Source organism: Chelmon rostratus, chromosome 23 (assembly GCF_017976325.1).
Source record: "Chelmon rostratus isolate fCheRos1 chromosome 23, fCheRos1.pri, whole genome shotgun sequence".
Lineage (NCBI taxonomy): Eukaryota > Metazoa > Chordata > Actinopteri > Chaetodontiformes > Chaetodontidae > Chelmon > Chelmon rostratus.
The window spans coordinates 13,338,443-13,351,665 of record NC_055680.1 but is presented as its reverse complement, the minus strand read 5'-3'; the positions used below and the strand labels follow the sequence as shown (position 1 = coordinate 13,351,665).

General features: G+C 44.9%; 1 protein-coding gene across 2 annotated transcripts; it reads left to right on the top strand.

Annotated features, from left to right (window-relative positions):
• Positions 1 to 3,751: 3,751 nt before the first annotated feature.
• On the top strand, positions 3,752 to 12,897 carry si:dkey-185m8.2 (trichohyalin). Of its 2 annotated transcripts, XM_041965265.1 has the most exons (4): positions 3,752 to 3,792; positions 4,178 to 4,282; positions 4,603 to 5,379; positions 6,482 to 12,897. In XM_041965265.1, exons 2-4 carry the CDS (start codon positions 4,231 to 4,233, stop codon positions 12,028 to 12,030), a joined length of 6,378 nt encoding a protein of 2,125 aa, XP_041821199.1. In that variant the 5' UTR covers positions 3,752 to 3,792; positions 4,178 to 4,230; the 3' UTR covers positions 12,031 to 12,897. The 2 variants fall into 2 exon arrangements, with proteins under 2 accessions (XP_041821199.1, XP_041821198.1); XM_041965264.1 differs by lacking the exon at positions 3,752 to 3,792 and having other exon boundaries at positions 4,164 to 4,282; positions 4,555 to 5,379.
• Positions 12,898 to 13,223: the final 326 nt, after the last annotated feature.

Sequence of the window (13,223 nt, the reverse complement as noted above, 5' to 3'; positions counted from 1 at the left end):
GTCTCTGTACAACCCACAGCTGGATGGAGCTCAGAGAGATAAAGTCACTGACAGATGTTTGACCTCTCAGGTGTGACACAGTTTGATGTACAGTACATGCAGGTTTGACGATGAGGAGGATGATCTTCATCTCATTAGTGGTGATAAAGAGGAGACACGTCTTTGCTTAGTTTTTCTTTATCATTTAATGTCTTTGTATTAGCCACGCTAACCATCCACCGCTTTGATCTGGACTGAAGTATCTCAACAGGCATTGGACCAATCGCATTTCATCTTTCGACAGACATTCATGGTCCCCAGAGGACGATTTGCACTTCTATGACCCCTTGAGTTTTACTCCAGCACCATAAATGATCATAGCAAAAGTTTATGAAAAGCTAACAATATTCCCATCAACCTCAGCCCTGTTGCTAATTTGCAATTTTTTTGCATGCTAACATGCTAAACACTACACCTGCTGAACATCAACACATTAAAACAGCTGTGCTCACAGCACATTAAGCCATCATTATTAGTGTAAGTGTGTTTGCCATGACTTATTGAGGTTTAAGAAGCTGAAGAAAGGTAATTGTCTGTCACCTGCTACTAATTTAGTGTTGCAAATAATTCAGATTTATCTTGTACCCAAGTTGTAGCAGCGCGTTGTTTGTTGACGGGAAAAGCTCTGACTGTCTATTTTAATATTGCTTGTTTTAGCTCATTTCAGGGTTTATAAGAACGTGATTTAATTCTGTCTGTGCAGTCGCAGTGGCCTCCAGTCACAGGTGTGGTCGGTGTGGGTCGGTGTGCCGGGAGTCCACTCAGTCTTGATGGTTTGTGGTGGCATGTTTACCAGCTTTTATTTGAGGTGTTGCTTTTGGTTATCTTTACACAGGTCGGATACACCCATGGTGTGCCTTCCAGCTGTGGTATATCTAAATAGTCCAGATAAAGAGCCAGTTATGGAAGTTAAGCCACACCGACTGTTGCGGCCTCTTTATTGGGGCCCCTGTGTCTCAGTGCAGTTGTTAATTCCTGGAAGGCTATTTACAGCTGGAGTTTCACTAATAAACACCTGTTTGCTGGATTCATGAATGAATGACTGGAATAGACCAGAATAGAGTCCTGGTCTGATTCACGATGCCGACACTGGCCTAAAGCTGGCCTGCGGCGAACTGGAGCAGATTCTCAAGCTAAACTGGCTTGAAGTGCAAAGTCATGCTTACATTTCACTTGTGTGCATCCTTAACAAATTTTTCATCCAAATTTAGTGAATATTTAAGTGTTTTTTAGAGGAACTGCAAACCATTCTGTTTACTGCATGTTTCTAACAGTCCTTTTCTGCATGTTGCTATTGCCATCATTGAGCTGCAATGGGCTCAAATCTGGCTGTCGGTGTTCTAACACAACAACTACTGCTTCCTGTTGCTGCTATTGTTGCTTTTTGTTAATACTTAAAGCATTTTCTACTGTTACGACTTCTATACTACGTATATTGCTGCTGTTACACTACTAAAAACATTACTCTATAATATTACCACCCTTCTTCCTCTCACTGTTGCTGTTATTGCTATTTACTCTGATGCTGCTTTAACTAGTAAGACCAATTTCTGCATGCACACAGTCTTATTTTCCACACTGGCACTGATACTGCGCTGGAAGGTAATAAAGAGCAAGAAATGGCTCCAAACACAATGAAAGACACAACTGTTGAAGATCGAGTGGAGTCACCACATCGCTTATTTCATTTCAGTCGTTTAATCATCTGTCGCTACCATGAGGGAGAATTTCCACCAGCACAACCCAAAACACGGACATTAAAAAACAGCTTAATTTCCAGCGAAAGAAGACAGATGCAAGTTTCTAATGTTTTGAAATGATTGGAAAAAAAAGAAACTTTATTGGTTGTGCGACCTTTACTTTGATTCCAAGTTAGCAACAGATGTGAAAGCAAAGCTAAAAATACCCCCGAGCGCCACGGCAGAATAAAATTACAGAGGAAACACTGTACTGTATGTTTCTGGGTTTCCCATTTCCACCACCAGCACTTATCTTCTTGATTGACCAGTTAATTTCAGGGGCAAGCTAATCAGCAAATGCCAATGCAAATTTCTGTGCTACATTAAAAAAAAACAACAACTGCGAGCTTCAGCTTTGATGGTAGCATTTTCTGGCCTGTTTTTTATTCATGATATGGAGTCTTTTAGATGCCAGGCAGCATCAAATTTGGAGGGAAGTGCTGCCGCGGCTGCTGCTGCAGGGAGTCCAATAAAAAGTAATTCATTTGACATTTACAAAAAGCAGCACACATGTGAAAAGGCATCCATCATGGTAATATTCACCGAACACTTAACAGACCTCAAAACAACTCTGCTCGGGTTAATGGCGCCAAATCAATGTGGCTGATTCAGTCCTTTCCATAAACAGGGTTTGTTTTTATTAACCCTGACTGGTGCTGAAGGAAAGGGTGAATCATAGAGGACATGATCTAATGTGTGTGTGTGTGTGTGTGTGCGTCTGTCTGTGCGTGTTTTCATGTAACTGGACTGGACATGAGAACATGTTGTACCATGTAATCAGCCAGGGACGCCACACAGCCACCGGCAGGCAGGCACGGTGAAAGGATACTGGCTCTTCACACAATACAACCACTGTTATAAGGGAATAAAAATATCTAATGGTTGCGTAGAAACACAAACTCTGAGGGAGATGCGCAGTGGAAAGCCACAAGTGATGGGTGGCACTTTAATTTAACCCCCTATTTGGCATTTATAAGAATTTGCTGTAAGGACATTTAAAGTGTTTGTTGTCAACAGTTGTAACTTCTCCTATGAAGATATGGATTTTTTTACAATAGTCCCACAGGAAGAGCTCTATATATTGACAAACCGTGTACTCATAACTGCTACTTTACAGTGTGTTATAAAGCATTTATCGAATTATTTTTATACTGCCTCTAAATGCCTAAAAGGGGAGGGTTAAAGTGTTACCGGATACATAAAAAGCTGAATATTACAGCGAATGCTTGCGCTAAATCCTTTCAGTTTGCCTGTTATGGCATCAGACGGCTCTTACCTCACATTCTCTTCCCGCGTGCCCAGTCACCAGCCCACCTGTCATCCCAGATGCGGAGGCATTTCAAGCCTCACCTGCAGCCACCCTCGGCGTGCTGCTGCCAATCCCCGTCACCTGCTCCTGTATCCCCAATTATCCCCTCAGAGTGGAAAAACAGCCCATTTCCACCCAACTCCGTGCCAGATCGTCTATTGTGCCATCCCAGTTGTAGCTCCAGGGCCTTTTCTCTGGAGCTCTGCCTGCCTTTTGGATTTCTGCCCTGCTGCTTATGACCCTTTGGACTGCTATCTGACTGCTTCCCTGTTCGGTCCCTCTCTGTTTTTACCTTCCCTTCTGTGTCTTGGACATGCTCATGGGTCTAAGAACAAACTTTTAAACCAAATATTTGTGTAATTTGTGATGTGATCATTGGAGGAGAATTATTAAAGGTTGCTGGCTATATTATAAAATAAAGCAGTGGTTGAATTGAGGAACAGTTTATTCTGAAGCTCTGATAAACTTTATAAAAGATGCTCTTCCTCACTTGTTGCTGTGAGCAAACTTTGTTAATTTATGCTATATTTCACAATGTGCACTTCTGTTTGCTGTTTGCTCACTGCAGTCATGCTGTCCCTTGACGTACTTTGACGACATGATTCGAGGCAGGAACTCGTTACCACAAGGCCAACTTAGCTCCCTTTTGCTTGCGAGTAAAGGAAACAGAAGTGCCACACATTCACCACAGGACAGCATCTGACGGTAAGCTGCAGCTCTCACCAAGAAGCCTGCATGTGTGTCTCTGCACATACGTGTTCTGTATGTACACACAAGTCTCGCAAGTGTGTGCGGCGTGCATGTGTGCAGCGGCGTCTGTTCTGCATGGGTGTTTTGCAAGCATGTGCGTGTGCATTGGTGTGTCGCTAAAGCTCACCGTGCCACCTCTTAACTTCCTGTCGTCTTGAATGAGAACACATTTGAAAACCACAGGGCGGTCATGTGACGCGGCGTGTCTTCCATCATCTGCGCTCAGTTTGTGCAGCACAAAGCTTCATTTTGGATCAATTAACGACCAGGGTGTTTCTGGGCTTTTTTTTTTTTTTCACAATGACGCTGAAGAAGTACTTCCTGTAAAATATACACACAGGAACCAAAAAGAGGAAGAGGAAGGACAAGGGGAAGACAGTGGACAGAGAGGTGATGGACACGACAGATAAGACCTGTAGTCCAGCAGGCATCGTTGCGAATGGTGGTGAGTTTGTTCCCGAGCTCTTACATTCTTTGTCTATTCAAGTATTACAAAACTGAAATAAGCTTTTATAGAGGTGCATTAGTTTGAGGGAAGAGTGAGGTGACCAGTACAAGTATGTACTTTCTGATAGCAAATGCAGCTTAATGTTAAGGTATTTCATGATAATTAGATTCTTGAGGTGAAACAATGATAAAGAAAGTTTTGAGTGCAGGTTTCTCTCTAAAGCTATGACTTGCCGACTGATTGCTGTCACACTGTTTTGTGTTATTCAGATTATCCGGTACGGTGCACTGAGGAAGTACTTCTCCCTTTCTTCACAGATGAGAGTCTGCAGGTCACCATGGATGCACAACGCCCTCCTGCCTCCCACAGCCTCCCTCCCGCTCTCCCAGAACTTAGACTGGTCCTCCTGGGCAAGAAAGGAGCAGGGAAGAGCGCGGCAGGAAACACCATCCTGGGAGGAGCAGGAGGGTTCGAGAGCGGGAAGCCCACGGAGGAGTGTGTGAAAAGGCGAGCCGATGTGGCGGGGAGAAAAGTCACGGTGGTGGATACTCCAGGGTGGGAGTGGTACTACCCCCTCAACAGCACCCCCAACTGGGTGAGGAGAGAAACTTTGCGGAGCGTGTCGCTTTGTCCCTCTGGACCTCATGCTGTGCTCCTGGTGGTGCGATCCTGTGCCTCGGTAACAGAGAACTACATCAGTGAGATAGAGGAGCACCTGGAGCCGCTGGGAAAAGCAGTTTGGGAGCATACCATGCTGCTGTTTACCAGGGGAGATGAACTAGGACTGGTCTCCATGGAGCAACGCATCCTGACGAGCGGCCCGGCACTTCAGAGACTCCTCCAGAAGTGCGGGAACAGATACCACGTGGTGGACAACCGCAGCAAGGGAGATGGGACGCAGGTTAAAGAGCTGATAAGGAAGCTGGAGGAGATGGTGGAGGGGAAGAAGGATGGAAGCAGCTACTTAGAGATGAACAATACGGTTCTGTTGGGTCTGGAAGCAGACGGGAAGAGGAGAGCGAGGGAGAGGAGGAAGAAACAGAGGCAGATGGAGGAGCAGATGCAGAGAGGGACCATTAAAGCTGCTCTAATCAGTGAGTTCTTCAGTCATTTTGTATAACTTCTCAAATCCTCTCAGATATAGAAAATTATATCACAATGAGACACAGAAAACCTGGAGCTAGTCTTACTGAAAAGTATGAGTGAATGTTAACAGTGGATAATGTGACTGGGTGTGATGTGAAAGGTGCCGCCCATCGTGTTAAACCCACAAAGAATTATTGTCTGACTCTGCAGCTCCCTCAGCTCTACAGTCTTTTAGGGTAGTTTAACTTCATGTATTGATTTTCTGGCCAGAAAGTTCACAGTTTTGCTTCTCTTTCTCTCTGTCAGTGGCATCAGCCAGTCAGAAAAAACTCATCTTTGCACTACCTGTGCACCACCAAACAACAGACAGGCAAAGTTAGCATCTAGCTGGTGATCACAGAGGAGCATTTAGCAGCTAAAGACCTCGATATTTACTGCAGGAGTCGGTAGAGATGAAAAGAAAGCTAAAAGGAGAGTGTATTGTTTGTGAACAGGAAGTTGTGCGTGCGTGTGGGTTTGCATGTATGTGTAAGTAAATATTTTTGACATTTTACACTAAATCAGGTGACTATGTAATGTGAAAGGGTTGCTGATGGTGCTGAAATCCTTATCAGTAATTACCTACCAGCACACCTGATAGAGCTTCAGACCACTGAATGCTACCTGCAAACCAGGTAAAACAAGCAGCTAAGTGGTGAAGAAAGTCAGACATTTATCAACTTGAAGAGCGAGATATTTTCAAAGGAGCTGGTGGAGACCAAAGCAGAGCTTAAAGGAAGGTGCATATTGGACTTGCATTCATTGGCCACAAGTATAACTTCAACTCCAAGTGAATGCTAATGTTATCCTGTGTCTGCTGAATCTGTAGGTAGTGGCTTTCTATATGTCAGCTTGTTTGGATTTTTACTTTTGAAATCTTTTAGAGCTACAAAAGTGCAGAGCTTTTTAAGTCCCATTTTAGTGCAATGTTTTGGCTCAAAGCAGTAGTGGCTACATGACTGTCGGTTTGTTTTGATGGTTTTCTGGTCCCTTGTAGCCGACTGCTGTTGAAGCTGAAGTTGGTATTAGCACACACTGATTATAAAATATGTTTACCTCTCTGCCTTACAGGCGATGGTCTTCAAGGTTCAGAGCTAGATGCCCACCAGTCGTTCTCCAAGGCTCCCCGACGTTTACCTGAGGTCAGACTGGTTCTTCTGGGTGAGCGTGAAACAGGAAAGAGTTCTGCCGGGAACACCATCCTGGGCAAAAAGTGCTTCTTCCAGGACGGGGTGGCAACAGAGGAGTGCATGCGTCAGCAAGCAGAGGTGGCCATGCGGGTGGTGACGGTGGTGGACAGTCCGGGCTGGGAGGGAGGCATAGCGGGTGTGACACCTGAGAGGGTGAAGAGGGAGATTGTCAATAGCGTGGCTTTGTGTCCTCCAGGCCCCCACGCGCTCCTGCTGACTCTGAGGGTGGACACACTTGTGATGGCGGGACATGTGAGGGAGCATCTGGAGCTTCTCGGCGAGGGTGTATGGAGACACACAATCTTGCTGTTTACGCATGCAGATCAACTTCGAGAGGGGGTGGATATTGAGCAGCACATCCAGGGCGGGGGAAGGGACCTCCAGTGGCTGCTGGAGAAGTGCAGGGGCAGGTACCATATCATCAGCAGCATAGATGGAGGAGGAAGAGGAGATGGAGGATCCAGTGTGGTGACAGACCTCCTGCTGAAGGTGGAAAAGATGGCCGCCATGAACAGGTGTGAGGCTTTCTCCGGCCTGGTTCAAGAGGTCAGGGATCTGAGCCGACAAAGGAATGAGAAGTTCAACCAGCGCCTAAAGGAAATGGGAGATAAAATGCTTCGTCAGGAGGTGGAGTTGAAAAATATGAGAGAGAGGGAGATGAAAAGCATCAGGTGGTTTTTTGACAGGAAAAAAAAGGTCAAATCCCCCGGAAAGGCCGACATTCAGAAGGAAGAAGAGGAGGATGAGGACAGGAGGAGTGAGGAAAGGAAGAATGATATTGGGGAGCTAGAGGAGAGGATGCAATGGCTGACAGAGGATAAAGAGAGAGAAATTCAGGATCTGAATGTGGAAAAACAGAGAATCTGTGTTGCACTAAACCAGAGTAGAAGAGAAAGAGACGAGGCGATGCTCAGCCTGGAACTCAAAGAGAGAGAGATCGAGGAGCTGAAAGAGAGGATTGACGAGCAGCAAGTGAAGCTGCTCGACCTTGAATGTGCCAGCGTAGAAAATGAACACGAGAGAAAACAGAGGGAGGATGCCATTAAAGTGGAGAAACAGAAGTGGATGAGCGAGGTAAAGAAATTGGAAGATAATATAGAGCTGCAACAGAAAGAGAAAGCAGAGTGGATGGAAAAAGTTGATTCTCTGAAAACAGAAATGGACGAGATGAAAAGACACTATGACAACATTCTCGACAGAAAAGCACAAGAGATGGCAGAGATGGAAGAAAAACTAAAAGCAGAGATGGAAATAAAACTGCTGGAAAAAGACAAAGAGCAGGAGGAAGTGAAAAAGAAAGCAGCAGAGGAAAAGCAGATAGCCCTCGATAGCTTAAAACAGTATGAAGAACAAATGGAGTGGAAAGTTAAAGAAATTAAGTCAGAGCATAAGACAGAGAAAGAGACAGAGATACAGGGCTTAAAACTGCAGCACCAGGAAGAGATGGCAGAAAAAATCAGTGAGATAGAAAAAATGATAGAGACGATGAAAGTTCAGCACCAAGAAGAAATGGAAAAGAAGATGAGAGACAACGCAGAAGATAAAGAAAGGGTCAAACAACAGCATGACTGTGAAACAAGGCGTATGCAGCAAGAAAAACAAAGCGAGATCGCAGAGCTGAAAAGGCAGTTTGCAAAAGAAACAGAGGAGCAGATGCAAGCCAAAAAGAGAGAGATAGCAGATTTAGAACAAAGTTATCTCGTCCAAATAGAAGGGAAGATGCTAGAAAATAAAGAAGAGACAGAAAAGATTTGTCTAAGTCTCAAAAAAGACATGAAAGAAAAGATGCAAGAGAAAGAAAAAGAGGTAGAAGAGTTAAAACTGCAGCATCAGGAAGAAATGGCAAGAAAGACGGAAGAAATGCAAAAAGTAATGGAGGCGAGGAGAGCTGAACACCTGGAGGAAATGGATAGAAAAGTGAAAGAAAAGGAGGAAGATGTGGAAAGGGTGCAACAAGAGTACAGTGATAAAATAAGGGACATAGAAGAGGAAAGACAAAGAGAGATCAAAGAGCTGAAACAGCAGTTTGCAGAAGAAACCGAGAAACGACTGCAGGACAGACAAAGGGAGATAAAAGACTTAGAGCAAAAGTATGTCACCCAAATAAAAGAAAAGATGCTGGAAAGTGAAAAAGAGAAGGAACTGATGAATGAGAATCATGAAACATATGTCTTACAAAAAATGCAAGAGAAAGAGAGACAAATAGAGGAGTTAAAACATCAGCACATCAGTGAAATCAAAGAAAAACTGCAAGAAAAGGACAAGGAAACAGAAAAGACTGTTATGAATCTGAACAAAGAGACGGAGCAAAGACTGCAGGAAAGGGAAAAAGAGATAGAGGAGATAAAACTGACTGTCGAAGAAATGAAAGAAAAGCTGCAACAGAAGGAAGAGAAAGAAACGGACCATTTAAAGAACAGGAAAGAAATGGAGCAACAATTGGAAGAAAAAGAAAAAGATATTGAGGAGATGAAATTAAGTGTCAAAGAAGTGAAGGAAAAGCTGCGACAAAAGGAAGAGAAAGAAACTGATCACTTAAATTATAAGACAGAACTGGAGCGAAGACTGGAGGAAAGAGAAAAAGAGATAAATGTGATGAAAGAACATTTAACAGAAGTTGAGCAACGACTGCGGAAGACAGAGGAGGACCGAGAAAGAGATCATTTATGTCACAAGACAAAGATGGAGCAAAAACTAGAAGAAAAAGCGAGACTGATAGAGAAACTGAATCAGTGCATAAAGGACGCTGACGAAATCCTGCAAAGAAAAGAAGAAGAGAGCGGAGAAATTATTCTGAAACAAAAGAAGGAAGCAGAGCAACGGTTGCGAGACAGAGAACGAGAGACGGAGGAGATGAAAGTACAGCTTTTAAACGACATGGAGAGAAAACTGCGAGAAAAGGAGGCTGAGATCGGAAGTCTCAAGCAACAGGCTGACTCCAGGGAGACGAGATGGAGGGAGGAGCAGAGGAAGAGGGACGAGAGAGGAGGAAACGAAATGAACAGACTGATAGAAATAATCGACGAGAAGACAAAAGAAATCACACAAGCACAACGTCTTTTTGCAGAAAGAGACGGTGAGATGGATGAGGCGAAGAAGACGTGTGCAAACTACTTAAAAGAGATCGAAGAGCTGAAAGAAAGCAACAAAAACCAAAGTTCCAGCATCACAGAGATGCAGCAGCGTCACGCCGAGCAGGAAAGGAAGAAAGATGCCGAAACGATGGAAAAACTTCAGGAGAGGGACGAGGAGCTCCACCGGCTGAGGGAAAGAGACGCCGAAAATGAGAAAGAGCTCGTCCAGCTGAGGCTGACAATCGAGCAGACGAAGCGCGAGCTGAAGGAGCTCGCCGCTAAGATGGAGAAGGAGATGACGAGCATGATTCAGGCGTATGAAAAGGACATCGCGAGAAAGAACGAGGACATAGAATCCATCGAAAAGGAGAAGGACTGCGCAATGAGCCGCCTGGAGGAGGAGAGTCGCAGAAGCATCTCGGATGCCGCAGAGAAATATGAGGCGAGTCAGAGGAGAGTCGAGGAGCTGCAGGAGCAAAATGAGAAGATGAGAAAGAAGGCAAACAATCTCAAATTAAAGTGCGAGGAGCTGAGGAAGGAGAGCGAAGAAGAAGTTAGAAAGCACCTCAAGGGATATGAAGAGCAGGTGAAGAGCATAGAAGCAGAAATCCAAAGTATTCTTAAAGAGAGAGATGTGGAGGTCAGGGTATTAAAGGAGGCAAATAACAAACTGCAAGTAGAGATGGAGAGGCTGAAAGAGAGAGGAGGCGAGGCAGAGAGGCAGATGAATGAAATGAACCAGCTGAAGGAGAAACAAAGCCAGATCAGTAGACAGAAGGAGGAGATTGAAGAGGAGCTCTCAAAAAAGGAAGAAGAAGCGAGGGAAAGGGAGCAGGTTCTGAGCAGAAACAAAGAGGAGTTGAGCAAAAGAGGACGGGAACTTGATGCAAAGGAGGAAGAGCTTGTTGAGAAAGAGGTGAAGCTAGAAAGCAGGGAGCAAGAGCTCAGCGAGTGGCAGGCAAGTCTGGAAAAACAGCAAAAAGAGCACGAAGAAAGAGCTAAATACGAGCAAGACGCGAGCACGAGTGCGCAAAACATCAAGAAAACGGAGAGGGAGCTAGAAAGCTTGCTTAGGGCTCTGGAGGGCAAACAAAAAGAGCTAAACTGTCACGGCCAAGACCTTCAGAAGAAGGTGAAAGGCCTGAAGGATCAAGGCAGAGAGCTGAAAGACAGGGAGCACTACTTGAGAAACGAAGAGCAGGAGCTGCTCAACTGGAAGTCAGAGCTGCAGATGCGCAATGAGCACGTAAACTCTACGACGCAGCAGTTAGATGAGATGGGGAGAGACTTGGCTTTGCTGAAGGAGGAACTTCACAACAAGGAGAAAAAATTAAAGTTATCATTTAACAAGCTGAGCAAATGGGAACAGAGTCTTAAAGAACGGGAGGAAGGGTTGCTCAGACGAGACAAAGGAGTTCTAGAGAGTCAAAAACAGGAGGTTGATGACAATGGGAGAATCCGTGAGACGGACTCTTTTGATCTGACAGCTGCCATTGAGAGCTCAGAAGACGAACTGCTTTTAATCTACCGAGAGGTCAGTGAGGGAAGGGAAGAAGGAAGAGGAAGAGGAGAAAATGCAAAGGATAGGGAGGATCAGATAATGAAAACAGCATCGTCAGCTGCAGAGAGCAATAACTGTCACCCTGAAACATTCAGAGAGATAGAGGTGGCTGAGGGAAAGGGAGGGATGAGAGGAGCAGGAGCAAAGACGAGGAAGAAAAAAGCCAGAGAGGACCTAGAGGTCATTCGCAATTTCCAGCTTTTATCTGCAAGTCACGTAAGCTCAAACAACAAAGAGTGTCCTGGGACGGATCTGAGGGTGGTGGTGTTAGGGGAGTCCTGGTCGTCTCGCTCAACAGCCGGAGTCACCATCCTGAGTGGAGAGGCACCCGAACATGACAGGTCCAACTTCAGGCCTTGGAGAGGTCAGATAGCTGGACGACGCCTTGCCATCGCAGAGCCGCTAGGTCTGAGGTGGCGAGACGGACCCGACCCGACCGACGCGATGCAAAGGGAAAGCATTCTGGACAGCACCTCCTGGTGTCACCCCGGACCCCACGCTGTCCTCCTGCTCATGCCGGCCTTCCTGACCTGCACACCGAAGTACAGGAGAGCAGTAGAGGGGCACATGAGTCTGCTCGGGGACGAAATGTGGCAACGCGCGCTGGTGCTGTTCACCTGGGAGGAGGTTTTAGGGGAGAGCGCAGAGCAGCACATCCTGAGGAACGGGGAGCTCACGGCGCTCGTACAGAGATGCGGGGGCAGGTATCATGTAGTGAGCAGCAAGAGACGCAACTCTGTGATCGAGAGATTATTTGAGAAGATGGAGGATATGATAGCTGCGAACAGCGTGTAGAACTGTCATGTAAAAATGTGTTTTTCGTCTTGTGAATATTTTTAAATAAATTTAACCAGTGGTGGAATAAGTACTGGAATTCTTTATTTACTGCAGGGCAAAGTACCAGTATCACAAAGAATTTTAGTCCCAGAGGATTGCAAGATAAATCTGAGGGGTGGTGAGATGATAAACGCTGCAGGAAACAAGAAAAAACTAACTTCTACAACACAAATGTGCATTCTCTTTTAAAATTTTCTCAAATTTTTGCTTTTTATGGTGAAATGTTTGATCATTTAGGCTTAAGTGGAACTGCTAAATGTGACAAAAGGCCCCAAATACTGCTTTTATTCAAGAGACTACAGGCCAAAACAATTGAGAAACACTGCTTTCTGCTTGAACAATACATTGAATTTATAAGCGTATCATATGTTTTTGTTTCTGTGAAATCTTAATCTGAAAAGAAACCAGTTACAACTGTCAAATAAATATAGTGAAGTGAAAGTGCAATATTTCCCTCTGAAATGTGGTGGGGTTGAAGTATAAAGCAGCAGCAAAAGAACAAAATTGCACTTGTTTCTTTCCACCACAGAATTTAACATCCTGCTTATTCAACTATTCATGTAAATATTCAGAATGTCCTGCAAATCTGAGATGATTTTTCAGATGAACCTTTGCTGACCTGCACTGACACCAGCCGCGAGAGAGAGACATTCACACTCTCGCCACAAGATGGGGACGTTGTGTCAGTGTAGCGCTCCCTCCCTGAGCACCAAAGTAATCAGTGTTGAAAGTCCCTGATGACAAGGAGTTGATGGTGAAAGTATAGTGAAGCTAGTCAAATATATATATTTTTTAACCATGTTTTACAATTTTCTGTGTAAATGGCTACTTCTAAAAGGAAGAGTACACAAAGGCTGACTAGCAGGCCTGTGCTCCATCTTGACTGGAGGCATTTCAGGAGAACCAAACCGTCTCGCAATTATAACCCCAGGAGGCCTCCCGCACGCTGAGAGGACTCCTGCTTTGACAAGTAAATTATGACTCTTGATGAGAGGAGTACGGCTTTCTCAGAATGCAATTTTTGACAGCCAGGAAAATGCGGGTGGATACATACAACAACTTCCATCATCCGCAGAGCCAGATGCAACAGCCAAAAACACTCGTGTGCAATCATCAGGCTAAAAATTATGGAGTGTGAGTGCTGGTCTGTG

Excerpts from the sequence above, each read along its gene's own strand:
- si:dkey-185m8.2 (XM_041965264.1), top strand. The coding sequence starts at position 4,231 with ATGGACACGACAGATAAGACCTGTAGTCCAGCAGGCATCGTTGCGAAT. Across the intron at positions 4,283-4,554 it reads AGGCATCGTTGCGAATGGTG|ATTATCCGGTACGGTGCACT; the intron begins GTGAGTTTGTTC and ends TGTGTTATTCAG. Across the intron at positions 5,380-6,481 it reads CATTAAAGCTGCTCTAATCA|GCGATGGTCTTCAAGGTTCA; the intron begins GTGAGTTCTTCA and ends TCTGCCTTACAG.